Source organism: Diceros bicornis, chromosome 10 (assembly GCF_020826845.1).
Source record: "Diceros bicornis minor isolate mBicDic1 chromosome 10, mDicBic1.mat.cur, whole genome shotgun sequence".
In the NCBI taxonomy this organism is placed as follows: domain Eukaryota; kingdom Metazoa; phylum Chordata; class Mammalia; order Perissodactyla; family Rhinocerotidae; genus Diceros; species Diceros bicornis.
In genome coordinates this window covers 74656102-74673675 of record NC_080749.1, presented here as the reverse complement: position 1 = coordinate 74673675, position 17574 = coordinate 74656102, and the positions used below count along the sequence as shown (strand labels likewise).

Genomic DNA, 17574 nt, shown 5'->3' with positions numbered 1-17574 from the left:
TACAGTTTTGAGGGGGCCGGCCCCATGGTGTAGCAGTTAAGTGCGCGTGCTCCGCTGCTGGCGGCCCGGGTTGGGATCCTGGGCACGCACTGAGGCACCGCTTGTCAGGCCATGCTGTGGCAGCGTCCCATGTAAGGTGGGGGGAGATGGGCACAGATGTTAGCTCAGGGCCAGTCTTCCTCAGCAAAAAAAAGAGGAGGATTGGCATGGATGTTAGCTCAGGGTTGATCTTCCTCACAAAAAAAATAAATAAAATATAGTATACAATTTTGACATATGTATAAACTCTTGAAACCGTAATCAATATAATAAACATTTTATCATCCCAAAAGTTCCCTTATGCCTCTTTGTAATTTCCCCCTTCTGTCTCTCCCTGTTCCTACACCTCCACCCAAGGCAACCACTGATCTGTTGTTTTGTTACAATAAATCAGTTTTTATTTTCTAGAATTTTATATAAATGGAATCAGCTTGTGTGTACTCTCTTGAATGGCTTCTTTCACTCAGCATAATCATTTTGAGATTCATTCAATCTTTTGCCTGTATCAATAGTTCATTCCTTTCTGTTGCTAAACAGTATTCTACTGTATGGATATACTAGAATTTACTTACCTATTCACCTACTGAACACTTGAGTGGTTTCCAGCTTATGCTATTACAAATAGAACTGCTGTGGACAGTTGTGTACAAGTCTTTGTGTAGACATATGCTTTCATTTATCTTTGGTAAGAATGGGAGTGGAATGGCTGGGTCATGTGGTAGTAGTATGTTTCACTTTAAAGAAACTAGAAAACTAGAAAACTATCTCCAAAGTTGTTGTACCATTTTACAGGCCCTCAGCAGTGTATGGGAGTTCCAGCTGCTCCACATCCTAACACTCGGTATGATCAGTTTTTCAATTTTAGATGTTCTAATAGGTGTGTGGTAATATCTCATCGTAGTTTTAATTAGCATTTCCCTAACGAATGATGTTTAACATCTTCAAGTGCTTATTTATCATCCATATATCTTTTTTGGTGAAACATCTGTTCAAATACTTTGTCCATTCTTTTTATTGGGTTTTCTTCTCAGTGAGTTTTGAGAGTTTTTAATACCTTCTGGCGACGAAGCCTTTATGAGATATGTGATTTGCAAATATTTCTCCCAGTCTGTAGTTTATCTCTTCATTCTCGTAACAATGTCTTTGAAGAGCATAAGCTGTCAATTTATCATTTTTTTCCTCTATGGAGCATGCTTTTAATGTCAAATCTAAGAAATCTTTGTGTAATCCAAGATCACAAAGATTTCCTCCTGCTGTCTTTTAGAAGTTTTACAGTTTTAGGTTTTACATTTAAGGCTCTGATCCGTTTTACGTTAATTTTTATAAATGGTGTGAAGTGTTGATCAAGAGTTTTTTGTTTTTGCTCCAATTGCTCCAGCACCATTTGTTGAAAAGACCATCCTTTCTCTACTTTCATTTTTGTTGAAAATGAAATGTTCATAAAATTATCTTGAATAGGTAGCACAGTCACAACATTCTTAAGGTACAAAAGGGTAAAGTAAAAAATCTCCCAGCCCGCCCAGTTTCTGTCCTCAAAAATAGTGTTGCCAGATTATTATGATTAATTTTAGAGCTATTCTGTGCATTACAAGTGAATATATATGTATATATTCTTTATCCTCCTACTCTTTTGCACACAAAAAGTGAAATACTATGTATACTCTTTTGAACCTTGATAGTTTAAACCTAATAATATATATCTTCAAGCAATTATTCCAAACCATGGATACACCATGATTTATTTAACCAGTCTCTTATTCATGGAATTCTGGTTGCTTCCAGTGTTTCACTATTCACAGACAATACCTCAGTAAGTAACCTTGTAAACATGTCACATGGACAAGCTAGTATACTTGTAGGAAAAAGTCCCAGAAGTACAATTGTGAGGTGGAGTGAAAAATATTGCCAAATTGCCCTCCACAGAAAGTTGTAGCATTTTACACTCCCAACAGCAACAAAGAAGAAGGTCTTTTCCCCACATCTTCCTCAACATTATTACACTTCCTTAAAACTTTTAACCTGTAACATTTAATACTTTAGCTTTTTCTGTTTAAGGATCCAAGAATAGTACAAAGGATGCCAACTTATAGGTTCTGAAAACCTATTGGATTTTGTTCTAGAAAAGTACACAAGGAAGAATATAGTCTATATAATTTTACCAGTGTTTATAAGATATATATAAACAAGAAAAGGCCACTAGCAAAAATATTTACAGAAAGGATCTAAATAGTAGTCAACTGTAACAGACAAGCTATAGTACCTTCTGCTTTTAAATATCAAGCAAAGATGGATGCCTTAACAAGTTTTCTTTGGAAAATATTTTCCAATGTTCAAGTTCTTGGGGCTTCTATTAATGTATTTCTATTTTAAAATCAGGCTTTATCCAAACACTCTACTGCAAATATGAAGATTAGGTAGACATTTCGAATTTTGAAAAAATCAAAATAAAAATCTCAATGGTTACTGTTAAGCCAGACCTGATATTTCTATGTTCAAAAAAAAATTTAATCATGTGATAGCCAGAATGATGGTTTTGAGCTACACTGTCAGTTTTTCCTACTTGTGAAGAACCTCATCTCCTTGTTGTTACTCATACCTCCAAACATTGTCTTTCTGGATTGTTACTACTTTTCTTCATTGTTGTATAAATCTGACATTTCCTTATGATTTAATTTGTGATCTTCACTTACCGAATCCAGTTTAAGAAAATTTGGTGACTCATCACTTATGAATGGTCTTGAGGCAAGAATGTCTATTTTACCTTCCAGTCTTCCCTCCATGGTTTTAATAGCATTCAAGAGAGTCTTTAGAGAGATTCTAGCGTCTCCAATCTCCTGAGAAGATCTCATAGAAGTCAGGGTAGGTGCAAAGGTCACACGGCGTGTAGAGTTTGGAATAACACTGGGCAAACCAACTGATGAAGTTCTTTCCTTTACATTGTTTACTTGGGGCCTACAGCTTTCAGGGAATTTCGAAGACGCAGGCCTCTCTGGAGATTTCCTTCTTCTTGGAGGCATCACCAATTAAAAACAATAAAAATCAACTAATCCTAGAGTTATTTTTCAGTGAGTGCCCCCTTCACTAGGAGAAACACCACAATGTTCTAAATGAAGCCGTGATGGAAAATATACTCGAAAATGTGTTCCTTTGCTTTCAGAATGAAGAAATCACACTGTAAAGTATGTCCTAGTGAAGAAACAGACCTTAAATCAAATTCCCTGTAGGAAAGCGTATCTACTGAGGACCCTTTACCAGTAGAGTCAGATGGTTAGAACCCTAACAGCATTCCCTTTGCAGACACATTCTAGTTCCTTGGTTCCCAGGGGTAACCATACACAAATGTTATAGATACAGAAGTTACACCTGCTTATACTGACTGTTAAAGACTTAAAAAATTAATAAATTACATACATGGTAAACTTGTAAATCACTGAAATGAATCACTTTCTTCTGGTAACACATTCCTGGACTATTTTCTTCACTAAATGTTTTATATATCTTGTTTGTCTAACCTTCTCTATTTATTTGTTAAAATGTTAAAAAGTTTGTGACCGACAAAAGGTTTTCAGCCTCAGTAGCCACCATGCTGGCAAGCCAGCACCTTCACTACTAATCTCTCTTTCATGTGCGCTGTCGCAGGTGTATCTTTTTGGCACTGAGTTCTGAGTTTGCCTATAATTCAAAAACCAAGATATTGGTTCCTCATGTCTGCCAGAAGTTTTAAGGCTCTGATTAAAAAGCCACTTCCTCTATGAAAGCATTTCTCAGTGCTTCCCTCATAACTATGCTCCCTATAAATGCTCATAATACAAGCTATTTTGTTTCTGAAAGGCATAACTTTCTATTCTATAATAAAGTTTACTTAGTACATTCCTAAGCCTCCCATTACAGCATAAACAATTTGTACGTCGCAATCCTGCTTCAGGCATCTTTATGAATTCTTCTGTGGCTTAGCAGAACCTTGTACATAGTGGGTGTTTAAAGAATGTTTATTAATTGAGTCAAGTGAGAGAATATTCATCTTTCTGGGATTGTATGGTAAGGTAGGGCGAAACGCATCAATTTCTTAAAAACTAATTAAAACAATATAATGGTAATCTGTTTGTAGCTATTAATCACACCTGAGCATATTTGCCCTCTAGAGCCTTGTTCAACTTGCGTAGGTGGTCATTCTGTGAACTGGTTTCAGTAAAAGAATGTAGTTGTTCTTCTAGCTGTTTAACTTTTATCTAGGGAAAAACAGAAAAATAATAAAATAAGCCTCATGAATGAGATATATACTCCAAAAGGGAAAACAAAAAGATGTAATGAATTTTGCAAAAAATAACAGAAAATCATTAAAACTTGTAAAAAGCAGTCTTAAGTTTTTCTAATCATGCAAAGAATGCTATTTCAACTAAAATAGCTATTTCAACAGCTAGAAGTAGGCTATAGGCATTTACATGTACTCAGTTAACTCATTTGGTTTCTACTGCTTAGGGAAACTCCAAATTAACATGATTCATGAATATAAGAATGAGACTTTGTGGGTAATATATTTCAGTTTTAAAGGAGTTGTGGTACCTAGCATTCAAAAACCTTCCTGAATATGGAAGATGAAAATTGTCAACATGCAAGAAAGGGACATAGAGTCTTGTGTTTTACTGACAGAATTACAAAAGTTGAATAAATGGAATACTTATAAAGAAGACTACTCATGTCTTTGAAGAAAATGATCATTTAGGGGGATCAAATCATTAATATTTACTCACAAATCTCCAAATTGTGTGTTTTTCCACATTTTCTTCCTTTTATTCCCAACCCTCTCATACAAATCAACAATAATTAACATTACTGAGCCTATCCCTGAATCAGGAAAAATGTCATCCAAAATTTTTTTGTGTGAGGAAGATCAGCCCTGAGCTAACATCTGCCAATCCTCCTCTTTTTGCTGAGGAAGACTGGCCCTGGGCTAACATCCATGCCCATCTTCCTCCACTTTCTATGGGACACCGCCACAGCATGGCTTGACAAGCAGTGCGTCAGTGCGCGCCCAGGATCCGAACCGGCGAACCCCGGGCCGCCGCAGCAAAGGACGTGCACTTAACCGCTTGCGCCACCGGGCCGGCCCCAAAAATTTTTTGTCAACTTTTTCCTCTCTCGATATGTTTTTTTGTTTCCTACCTGTGGAGGGCTAACACCTCTTGGCTGTAGCTATTGGACATTTTCAGGAACTGTTAAAATTTGAGTGCAAATAGTAAGGTTTTTTTTGAAAGGATGCATGAAAACATATTTTGTTTCAGGAAATATCTCTTGTTCCATCAGCAGGACCCTTTTCTCTCAGCTTTGTCTGTTTCTGTTGCTCTTTTCCACAGTGTGCAGTGTAAAACGTGTGGCTCCCCAAAGCCATCACTAAATATTAATCATGGTTTTCATTAAAAGTTCAGAATTAAAGTGCCTGCCTCTTGATTGATGACTGAAAATGGATACAACAGTTATTCTCATTTTAAACATAAGCAAACTGCTATTAACTTATAGGATCCAATAGAAAATGGACTAACTCTGAAGACTTGTAGATTTGCCTCTCTTCAAGCAAAACACAGATTATCCTTATTCCACAATATTCCTCAGATAATTTACCCCATCTCAGCCTCCAGGTACTCAAGACAATGCCCTGAAACTTGTCAGATCGTATGTTCTCATCTACAAAGCACTCTAATTTCTGTACTGAGTTTATTATTTGGCAGGATTACTAATTCAGAACATTCAAATGGGAAAGAACATAGAAGCAAATAAATCCTGTTGCCCCTCAGAGATCTGGTGTTTCTGTGTCATTAACATCCAAGCAGCTTCCATAGCTAGCTTATCAGCAGTCTCAGGAATGGCAGTAATTAAGGTCAAGGTCATATCCTCATATTGTTTCAAATGATCTAAATATATACAGATATTTTATATAAACTATAAAAAATATAACACTATAGAAACTATGACACTACTAAGAAATGGATGGAAAGGAATCCTTATTTTAATCTGTTTTATAATGCAAGTTTTCTGAAGTAATGTCATTAATTTCCCAGGGTTTTTTTTTTCTTCAAAACATATGATAAATTTGAGGTAAAGTAGGATATGCCTACCATGTGAGCCCCTTTATAGTCTGAAATGAGCTTCAGAGTTAAAACAACATGAACTGCCAAAGTTACGTATTTTGACTAAAAGTATGAAAATATAGTCAGGAAATTGTGATAATTTCAGTGCAGCAAAGATTTTTTTTTCTTTTTAAAAGCCTTAACTAATATTCATGTAATGGAATATCATGCAGCAATCCAAAGAATGACAACAACCAACAACATGGATGAATCTCTCAATCATAATATTAGGTGAAAGAAACAAGAAAAAGTATATAGTGTATTATTATATAAAGTCCAAATACAGGTGAAATTAACCTGGAGTGTTAGAAGTCAGATGGCAATTACCCTTGTGGGGGACAGTGACCGGAAAAGCCTATGAAATGGGTGCTGGGAATGTTCTGCTTCTTGTTCTGAGTGCTATCACATGGGTACCTTGACTTTCTGAAAATTCATTAGGCTGTACCCTGGTACTTTTCTGTATGTATGTTATAGTTCAATAAAAAATTTACTAAAACAAACAAAATCCTTACCTAATCTTTAAATTAAGGTCACAAATGCAGCTGCTCATAGGGGGTTAAGCAGCTAACATAATATTGGAATCCAGTTGGTGTAAGTGATGGGGCCAATGGTAGATTAGAGTGAGCCTAAAGCACTCAAACTGACATGCTTAAAAACAACAACAAAAGTGTTAAGACTCTTTCAGACGTAGATAGTAATATCCCATCCAACCATCACTCAACTTAAAAAGACGACATTACCAGTACACCGGAAATCCTCTGCGTAGCCTACTCCAACCAAATCTCCTCCCTCCATCCTAGAGTTAACCACTATGCTGAATTTGCTGTTTATCATTCCTATTTAATAATTGTACTATAAATGTATCCCTAAACAGTACATAGTATTATTTTTTGAGGTTCATCCATGTTAACACATGTAACTCTATACCCTCTTATACAGACTAATTTCTAAATTGGTATAACTACTTTTAGGAGAAATTTGGCAAACTCTAGTAAAATTCAAGATATATACATCCTATAACCCAGTAATTCTCCTAAGAATTATACCTAGCCTAGAGAATCTTTTGCATATGAGTAGAAGGAGACATGTATAAGAATTTATCATATCAGCATTGTTTGTAAGCAATTTGAAACTGCCTAAATATCCATCAATAGAAGAAAGGATAAATATATTTTGGCATATTTATATAATAGAATAGTATACAGCACTGAAAATGAAATCCAAACCATGTTTGAATGTTGGGCAGCAGTTTCTAACACAGTCTACATTAATACCTAAAACCCAGTATTTATATCAATCATTAAGTCAATTCTGAAAATACAATCTTTTATCTAATATGATTCATATGTAATATATATTTTTTTATATAGCTCATATATATATATATATATATAGCTCATATATATATATATATATATATATATATATAGCTCATATATATATATATGAGCTAACACCTGTTGCCAATCTTCCTCTTTTTGCTTGAGGAAGAGTGGCCCTGTGCCAACATCTGTGCCCATTCTTCCTCCATTTTTGTATGTGGGATGCTGCCACAGCCTGGCTTGATGAGTGGTGTAGGTCCATGCCCAGGATCTGACCCTGAGAACCCCGGGCCACTGAAGCGGAGGACACCGAACCCAACCACTGTGCCACTGGGCCGGCCCCAGTCATGTGTAATATTTTTTTTTTTTTTTTTTTTTTTTTTGTGAGGAGATCAGCCCTGAGCTAACATCTGCCAATCCTCCTCCTTTTTTTTTGCTGAGGAAGACGGCCCTGGGCTAACATCGGTGCCTATCTTCCTCCACTTTATATGGGACGCCGCCACAGCATGGCTTACCAAGCAGTGCGTCGGTGCGCGCCCGGGATCCGAACCAGCGAACCCCGGGCCGCCGCAGCGGAGCGCGCGCACTTAACCGCTTGTGCCACCGGGCCGGCCCCCATGTGTAATATTTTTAATCGATTATAATCCAATGGAGAGAGAACACACAGCAGACCATTGTTTTGATTATGTTTAGTATGCAGCTCTTCCTTTAAGTTCTCTTGCAAGAGTACTGTGCAGTAAGAGCACTCTCTCTGGGCTGACGAGATCAGTGCTTTGGAATGTGCCAACTCAAGCTGGACATTAAAGACACCAGTGAATTAACAGTTTCAAAAGGGTTTCAGCTTTCAAAGACTATCAAAAATCTTAAGCCCTAACTAGAGGAATATGGGCAGAAAAAAGGCATATATTTTCCTTAAGATTAGGAGGATAACCTCTAATACGTAATCAGGTCTAAAAGGTTAAATAGATAACATCAGACTCATCAATAAGTTTTACAATGTATTCCACTCCCAGACAAAATTTGGCTTTAAGTTGGCTATGAGCATTTGGGATTTTTCTTATATACTTAAAAATATACTTCATATCTCTTGGGAAAGCTAAAAGAAGGTCAAAATCATAGGTCATAGCTTCTATGGGATTATTAGTTTCACAAAAGAGAAAGTTTTTCTGTGTCTGTAATAATCTACACACCCAGCCTGTAATGTTGACTGTCTTTCCCAGTGAGAAGTAAACATAAGAGGTATGCTCCCCCTCTCATTTTACAGGTGAATAAGATGAAACTCAAAAAAATTAAGACTTGTCCAAGGTTACACAAGTGTAGATGATTATAAATGCATCACTGCCTCTGGAATATATTCATTAAAAGCATACAAACAGTGGCCAAATAGTGGACAACATACTGTTTCACAACCATGGTTTATCAGCTGCCCTTCGGACAGCCTGCCATGTCTGGGCCTGATCTTGTCTGCACCCTATGAGTTAAAAACCCCTGGAGCAGATGAGATGAGGTTAACGCTGACGTGTTTGGCAAGCCTCTAGTGAGATTGCTTATCAAACTGGCTCTATAGTTGCCAAACCCGACTGGACTTCACTTCATACCATTTAGTCCAGTGGTCCTCAACTATGCTTGCGTGTTGGAATCACCAGGGAGCTTTAAAAAGTATTGAAGCCTAGGACCTACTTCCTGAGATTCTGATTTAATTGCTCTGGGGTGTAAGCGTTGTCATGGAGATTTTTCCCTTATATTTTATTGTGAAAAATTTTAAATATACAGAAAAATTGGAAGAATTTTACTGTGAATGTGCATACACCTGCCATCCAAATTCTACCATTAACACTTTTATACTTGCTTATCACATATCTATCCATCTATCATTTCCTCTATCCATCCATCAAACTATTTTTTTCCTTTTTTTATGGCTCAAAGTAAATGTCAGACATCATACACTTCCCAGCATGAGGAGTTTTAAAAATTGCCCAGGTGATTCTACTGTGTAGTTAAGGCTGAGAACCACTGATTTAGACTTCAGGGTTTCCACGGGAGTTGGTTTAAGGCAGGCCGAGCCATATCAGTGGCAAGCATCCTGCTTTGTGGGTTCTAGAGGGACAAAACCCACAGGCAGCAAAAGAGGAGCATCATCCCATTCACTCAAGTCTATTCTGTTGCCTCGAGTCCCAATTTCCAGGGTTATTTCTTTTTAGGAATGTTATAAAAATTCAGCAAAAAAAAGAGAGCATAGGCCCTCTACATTCTCAGTGAATGACCATGCATAAAATAATTATAATAAAGCTTCATATACTTGCAGAATGGGCTTTGGCTTCACAATTTTAGGTTTCAGCATTATATTATAGGTACGTGAATAGAAGTCACCTGGATTTTAATGAGGCAACAAACTTATGGAGGTTCAAAGATTTGTCCAAAGTTATAGAATTAGTAAATGACAGAGTTATGTCCTCTCACAATCCAGCAATATTTGGGGCTGCTGCGGTGGCGTAGTGGTTAAGTGCGTGCGCTCCGCTTCGGCAGCCCAGGGTTCGCAGGCCCGGATCCCGGGTGTGCACCACTTGTCAAGCCATGCTGTTGTGGCGTCCCATATAAAGTAGAGGAAGATGGGCACAGATGTTAGCCTAGGGCCAATCTTCCTCAGCAAAAGGATGAGGACTGGCAGTAGATGTTAGCTCAGGGCTAATCTTCCTAACACGCACACACACAAAATCCAGCAATATTTTAGCTTGACAATTGGCTTTAAAAAATTAGACAATAAAAATCAGAAAATGAAATCTCATACCTGGAGTTTTCCCTTTTCATAGGCCAGTTTATTTTTACTCTCAGTAATTTTTCCCAAGACTTTTTCCACCTGCTGTCGGGCAAGCTGACAAAACAAATACATGTATCAGTACCTCCAGGCATAGAATGGAATAACCATTTTCCTTTTTAAACAAGTGTTTATACCCTTTCTACTTCTATAGTAATGAAACCAGGATCCATATTTCTTTGCTACCGCTCCCCTTAGTCTTTTCCTCGATAGCTGATCATTGTGCTAGTACGCAACCTGCAGGGAGACTGCTAATGGAAGGATGAGTGCCTTAGGAGTCCCCGAGTTCGCTGCTCTCTGTTTGTTAATTCTATTTCTGCTATGTCAATTATTCCTTTGTAGTTGCAATCCAACCTGGATGTGGGGTGGTTGTATCAGGTTGCAGACATGCAGTTGGAGGATTATACAGTTTTTTAAGAAAACCGCAGCTGCAGATGATTACAACTACTGAGATGGTAGGAAACACTTCAGTTACCATAGTAAAAGGCAATAAAAAAATCTCAGAAAACAACAGAAACATTTGTTGGGAACTCCAACATTGTTTGATCAAGCACTCAACATGGTTATCTGGGACAAACATTACTGAAGGCTCTATATTTCATGAAATTACATATTTCTTCATTCAAACAGCCTTAAATAATGACAGTTTTTTTTTCATGTCTTTTTCCTCAGACTTTGTCAGAAGAAATAAGTATAAAATACAGTTTTCTTTTGATTAAATTTTGGGCCTTATTGGTACTTCAGGAACATTATTAGTGATTGAATATGGAAATTTTCACCTTCCATAATCAATTTCAGTGTTATATCTTAATAACAGGAAATATTGATATTTTCCATATGTCAAAATCATCCTCACAAATCAACTGTGAAGATAATACACACAAGCAGATGTGATTGAGAACAGAAATTCATAATCACATAGGCCAACTAGCTGCACTACGGATCATCTGCAGTAAATCTTGAGTTCAAAGTCTTATTAATATTGGTAAATTTCCTATATTGACATATTACTATTTCTGGTTTAGATTTGCTTTATCTGTGAATAATAGACCAGGGGGCCTTTTATGCATTTAAAGCCAAAGAATTTAGACTTTTATGTTCAACTTCAGGCAAGTTCGTACAGATGAAACCACATATGCAGGGACATTAATTTACACGAGAGGATGAGTACCTCACTACCTCCGACATGGTTACAACTATTCTTTAGTCATCATTTGTAGTGCACTTTAAGTACTGTGAATGTTTTCCAAATAAAAGCAAAAACATATTCGAAACTAAAATTACTATATAATAACACGGAATTCATTTTTTACTCTGTTCAAAATATTTTCATGCTAGAATATGTTCTACAAGAGGGAATACTAGTCTGAAACATTGTTTTCTCCTTGGTAGTTGCCTTGACTAGAAGAATTAGGCCATTTTAGATATTCTAGGCTTGATAAAAACCTATGGAAAAGTCATAAAGAGTGATCAGTCCACAGAAACAGGTCAATTTCTAATCAGTGTAGTGATTATTTTGATATAGGTATGCACAGTGTGCTGTGGGAATTCTGACAGGGGGGACCCCCTTGGCACTGAAGGCCATAGAGGTTAAGACCCTGCCCAGGTCATACACTAAATAAACAGAGCCAAGGGTTGAAACCAGGTCTGAGTTCAAATCTGTGGTGTGGCGTACACAACACACACTCACATGTATATCTCTCAAAATCAATAAAAGGTTATACTAGGAAATAGCTCTCCCTGAGAATTTCAAGTGTTAACTCTCAAAGAACAAAAATACACTGCCAGCATTGAATGGCAATAGGTTTAATGATACTTCTAAGATAAAAAAAAGAAAATTCTTGAAATCTTGACTTCATTCCTCAAGACTCATACAACCAACTGAAGCACTTCTAGGCAAGCTTTGTCAGAGAAGATTCTAAATGGAGACACAGAACTGCAAGCTGGAACTGAGGTGTGGGTTATCACTGGGAGACCTCAATCAAGAGGTGTGGTGAGCAGGCAGGAAATCAACAGTGACTAAATCACTGGCAAGATCTGTCAAAGTCACTAACAGGGTGAGGCCATGAAGGAATCAAGAAGACTGAGATTGGGTCTTCCAGAAGTACCAAAACCAGGTGCGGGGACAAGCCCAGCTGAGGCCTGGCCAACGAGCAAAGAACACAGATGAATCATTAATCTTGGGGGAGGGGGGTTGGTCTCAGAGTACCAGGAATTAGAGCTAATGTACCTTGCTGCTCCAATAGAAACTTAAAGGCTTTTTTTCTGGGACAGTTCAGATACTAAGAATTCAATAAATGTTAGCTATCTGCTACATGCTTTACATGTATTAGCTTACTTAATCCTCAGACAACCTCCTAATAATAGTATTATTATCCCCATTTTGACAGATTAAGAAAGTGAGGCTCAGAGAGGTTAAGGATCAAACCCAAGGTCACAGCCAAAATTGAAATCTAGGCAGTGTGGCTCTAAAGCCATGAAAATGGAAGAAGATTTAGATTTACTCTGAAATTTTTCATAGTTGAAGTAATGAGCAGCTTATGACAGAGTTTGAAAGAATTGAGCTCAGATTTAGATAGACTCACATCAGGGCCTCCTATGGAATTTTCAAAGATGATTTGCATGTTACAGAAGGAATAACTAATTCTTTTTCAAGGGCTCAAAAGCACACAGGAAACTTATTAGCTGCTTAACAGAAAAGGTCATCTCTTTAAATCCTCTTCACTTGGAGAAGATGTGTTAAGAACTCGACCATCTGTTTGTAACGCACTGACCTTGTCAAATAGCTTTGAGAAATTGAACCCATTACTGATTGCCTAATGGGGGTAACTGTCAGAAAGGGGGAACAAATACAGGTTCTTCCTCACAATTTATGGAAGAGGCAATATTCTAAAACATTAGAAATCTTTGTGCTTTTCAGCATTATAGATCATCTGTATAGGCAAATGTTTAATAGCTGCCTTCAATTCTTGTTTTCTTAAATCCTCTATGGTTTGAATACTGTATGGCTCTCTGCCATATTTATCCTGAGTATTCAGAGTTATAATAATTATTAAAACACAAACAAATGAAGAAAACCCATCTCCTGACTTCTGATTTTTTAAAAACTCATTGGTCATTAATTCCTACTTTAGACTGACCTTTTTATACCCACCCCATGGTAATCAGAAGCGACTGGAAGCTCTAGGGAAGCCATTTGACCTGCCAGGTGCTTATTCTTCTCCTCGAGCGTCTTCAGGTTGTGGGTTAATGCGTTTATGTGTACCTTTGAAAAACAAAAGGAGAAGAGCAATCTATTTATGCCAGATCCAAAAATATCTTAATTTAAAAATGACCTTTGTAATTGTAAAACAAAAGGTATCATATGAACATGTTCCCCTGCCTCTATATGTGGGGATTTATAGTCTGACAGCTCTAGTGATTTTGAAGACTTTTTTTTTCTTTTCTTGTACATTTTTTCAGCTTTTCTTGTCTTCAGCAGGAGGGTTACTACAAATTAATAGTTCACATTTACTAGAAGTGGAAGGCCTTCTGGTAGTTGGTATTTATTTAAATATTAATTTAAGCTGTGAATATAAAGCAAAAATCCTCCACAAAGTATTAGCAAAATGAATCCAAAAATATATAAAAAGGATAACAAATCAGGACTAAGTGAAGTTTATCCCACTAATACAAAGCTTGTTCAACATTCAAAATCAGTATAATTCACCACATCAAGAGACTACAGAAGAGAAACCATATGACATTTCAATAGATACAGAAAAAGCATTTCACAAAATTCAACATTAATCCATGATAAAAACTCAGCAATCTAGAAATGAAAGGGAACCATCACTACCTGATGGAGGATATCTATAAAAAAAGTACAACTAATATCAATTTTATTGGTGAAAGACTGTTTCCTCCTAAGATGGGGAAAAAGGTAAGGATATCTACTTTCACTGTTCCTATTCAATATCACACAGGAGGCCATAGCTAGTGCAACAAGGCAAGAAAAAGTATAAAAGGCCTAGAGATTGGAAAGGGAGAAATAAAACTGTCCCTACTTACAACAGACATGATTGTCTATTTAGGAAATCCCAAAGAATCTACAAAAAGGATACTAGAATAAGTGAGTTCAGTAAGGATACAAGGTCAAATCAATTGTGTTTCTATATACTAGCAACAATTGGAAATTGATATTTTTTAAAAGTGCAATTTATAACACTACCAAAACCCATGAAATTCTTAGATAAAAATCTAAAAAAATACGTCCAATATTTGATATGCTGAAAATTACAAACTACTGACAAGATAAATCAAAAACCTAAATAAAATGAAGAGATATATCATGTTCATGTATTAGAAGATTCAGTATTGCTAAGATGTCCGTTCTCTCTAATCCCAATCAAAATTGTGTGGAGTAATTTACCAAAGTCCACCCTTTGGTGGGGTCTGAACTATGAGGCTGGAAAATATGCCCTATAAGAAATACTAAAGGGAGTTCTTTAGCCTGAAATAAAACGGCATTAGATAATAACTGGAATCCACATAAAGAAATAAAAGGTACCAATAAAGATAGTGACATAGGTACATATAAAAGATATATAAATATGTATCTTTTGTTTATAATTCTCTTTGTTACCTATAAATTAAAAATACATAGTAAAAGAAAGAATAAGGGGGGGCCGGCCCAGTGGCACAAGCAGTTAAGTGCATGCACTCCGCTGCGGCGGCCCGGGGTTCGCCGGTTTGGATCCCAGGCACACACCAACACACCACTTATCAAGCCATGCTGTGGCAGCGTCCCATATAAAGTGGAGGAAGATGGGCATGGATGTTAGCCCAGGGCCAGTCTTCCTCAGCAAAAAAAGAGGAGGATTGGCAGATGTTAGCTCAGGGCCAATCGAAGGAAGGAAGGAAGGAAGGAAGGAAGGAAGGAAGGAAGGAAAGAAAGGAAGAAAGAAAGAATAAGGGAATTAAACAAACGCACTAGAAATATCTACTTAACACAAAACAAGGCAGTAATGGAGAAACAGAAGAACAAAAAGCATATAAGACATATTAAAAAAACAAATAGTAAAGTGGCAGGTGTAAATCCCACCTTATAAATAATGATGTTAAATATAAATGGGTTAAATGCTCCAGCTAAAAAGCAGAGATAGGCTGAATGAATTTTTAAAGAGATCCAACTGTATGCTGTTTATAAGAAACACACTTTAGATCCAAAGACACAAATGGGTTGAAAGTAAAAGGATGAAAAAAGATATACGATGTAAACAGTAATCTGAAAAGAGCTAAAGCAGCTACACTAACATTAGACAAAATTGACATTAAGACAAATATCTGCGAGATGAAGGACATTATATATTGAATAAAGGGTCAACTCATCAACAAGATACAACATTTATAAATATATATGCATCTAACAACAGAGACCCAGTGAAGCAAAAACAGTGAAGCAAAAACACAGAATTGAAGAGAGAAATAAACTATTCAACAATAATAGTTGGAGACTTCAATATCCCACTTTCAAATAATGGATAGAACAGCTAGACAAAAGCTCAGTGAGGAAACACATGACTTGAACAACACCATAAAGCAAGTAGACCTAACAGACATCTATAGAACACTCCTCCCAACAATTGCAGAAGACATATTTTCTCAAGTGCACATAAAGCATTCTCCAGGATATACCATATGTTAAGCCATAAAACAACTCTCAGTAAATTTGAAAGGACAGATTATACAACCACAATGGAAGAAAATTAGAAATCAATAAAAGAAGGAAATTTTGGAAATTCACATATATGGGGAAATTAAACAACACATTTCTAAATAACAAATGGGTCAAAGAGGAAATTATAAGGGAAATTAAAGAATATTCTGAGATGAACAAAAATGAAAACATAACTTGACAAAATGTATAGTATGCAGCGAAAGTGGTAGAGGGAAATTTATAGCTGTAGACATCTATATTAAAAAAGAAGAAATATCTCAAATCAATAATGTAAGCTTCCATCCTAAGAAACTAGAAAAAGAAGAGCAAATTAAACCCAAAGCAAGCAGAGGGAAAAAAATAATAAGGATTAGAGCAGAAATAAAATAGAGAATAGAAAAATAGAGAAAATCAGTAAAAGCAAAAGTTGGTTCTTTGAAAAGATCAACAAAATTGATAAACCTTTAGCCATATTAACCAAGAAAAAAAAAAGAGAAGACACAAATTACTAAAATTAGGAATGAAAGAAGGGACATTATACTGAACTTACAGAAATAAAGGGGCTACTATGAACAACTATATGCCAATAAATTGGATAGCCTAGATGAAATGAACAAATTCCTAGAAAGGCCCAAACTACCGAAAGTGACTTAAAAAAAAGTAGAAAATCTGAATAGAAGTATAGCAAGTAGAGAGATTGAATAAATAATAATAATTAAAAAAAAAAAAAAAACAGAACAAAAAACTCCCCACAAAAAAATTCCACCTAGAACCAGATGGCTTCACTGGTGAATTTTACAAAACATTTAAAGAAGAATCAATTCCAACCTCTCACAAACTCTTCCAAAAAATAGAAGAGGAGGGAAAACTTACCAAACCATTTTAAGAGGCCAATATTACCTTGATACCAAAACCAGACAAAAACATCACAAGAAAAGAAAACTACAGAATATTCCTTATTAATATAGATTCAAAATTCCTCAACAAAATACTAGCAAGCCAAATCAAACAACATTTTAAAAAAATACACCATGACCAAGTGAAATTTATCCCAAAAATGAAAGCTTGGTTCAACATTTGAAATCAATCAATGTAACACACCATTACTATTACAGTAAAGGACAAAATCCACCAGATTATCTCAATAGACATAGAAAAAGCAATTGACAAAATTCAACACATTTTGCTGATAAAAATTCTCAACAAACTAGGAATAGAAGGGAATTTCCTCATCCTGATAAAGGGCATTTAGGAAAAGCCCACAGCTAACATCTTACTTAATGGTGACAAACTGAAAGCTTTCCCTCTAAGATCAGGAGCAAGACAAGGATGTCTGCTCTTACTGCTGCTATTCAATATTGTACTGGAGGTTCTAGCCAAGGCAGCTACACAAGAAAAAGAAATAAAAAGGCAGCAAAATTGGAAAGGAAGAAATAAAACTATCTCTATTTGCAGATAAAACAATCTTATATAGAGAAAATATATAAGATATTGTATGGTTAAGATTGCAATACTTCCCAAATTGATCTACAGATTCAATACAAACCTATCAAAATTCCAGCTGCTCTTTTCTGG

At 36.2% G+C, this 17574-nt stretch overlaps 1 protein-coding gene across 7 annotated transcripts in view; it reads right to left on the bottom strand.

Annotated features, from left to right (window-relative positions):
* CCDC150 (coiled-coil domain containing 150) overlaps positions 1-17574 on the bottom strand; it is a 70184-nt gene that overhangs the window by 19834 nt on the left and 32776 nt on the right. For 6 of the 7 annotated variants that reach the window (XM_058549483.1, XM_058549481.1, XM_058549480.1 and 3 more), the window contains 3 exons: positions 13456-13566; positions 10275-10358; positions 4161-4268 (listed from right to left, as the gene is read on the bottom strand). In XM_058549483.1, coding sequence (XP_058405466.1) covers positions 4161-4268; positions 10275-10358; positions 13456-13566 — 303 coding nt within the window. Of the gene's footprint in view, positions 1-2729; positions 4141-4160; positions 4269-10274; positions 10359-13455; positions 13567-17574 lie in introns of those variants that run through there. The other variant, XM_058549484.1, reaches the window with a different exon arrangement.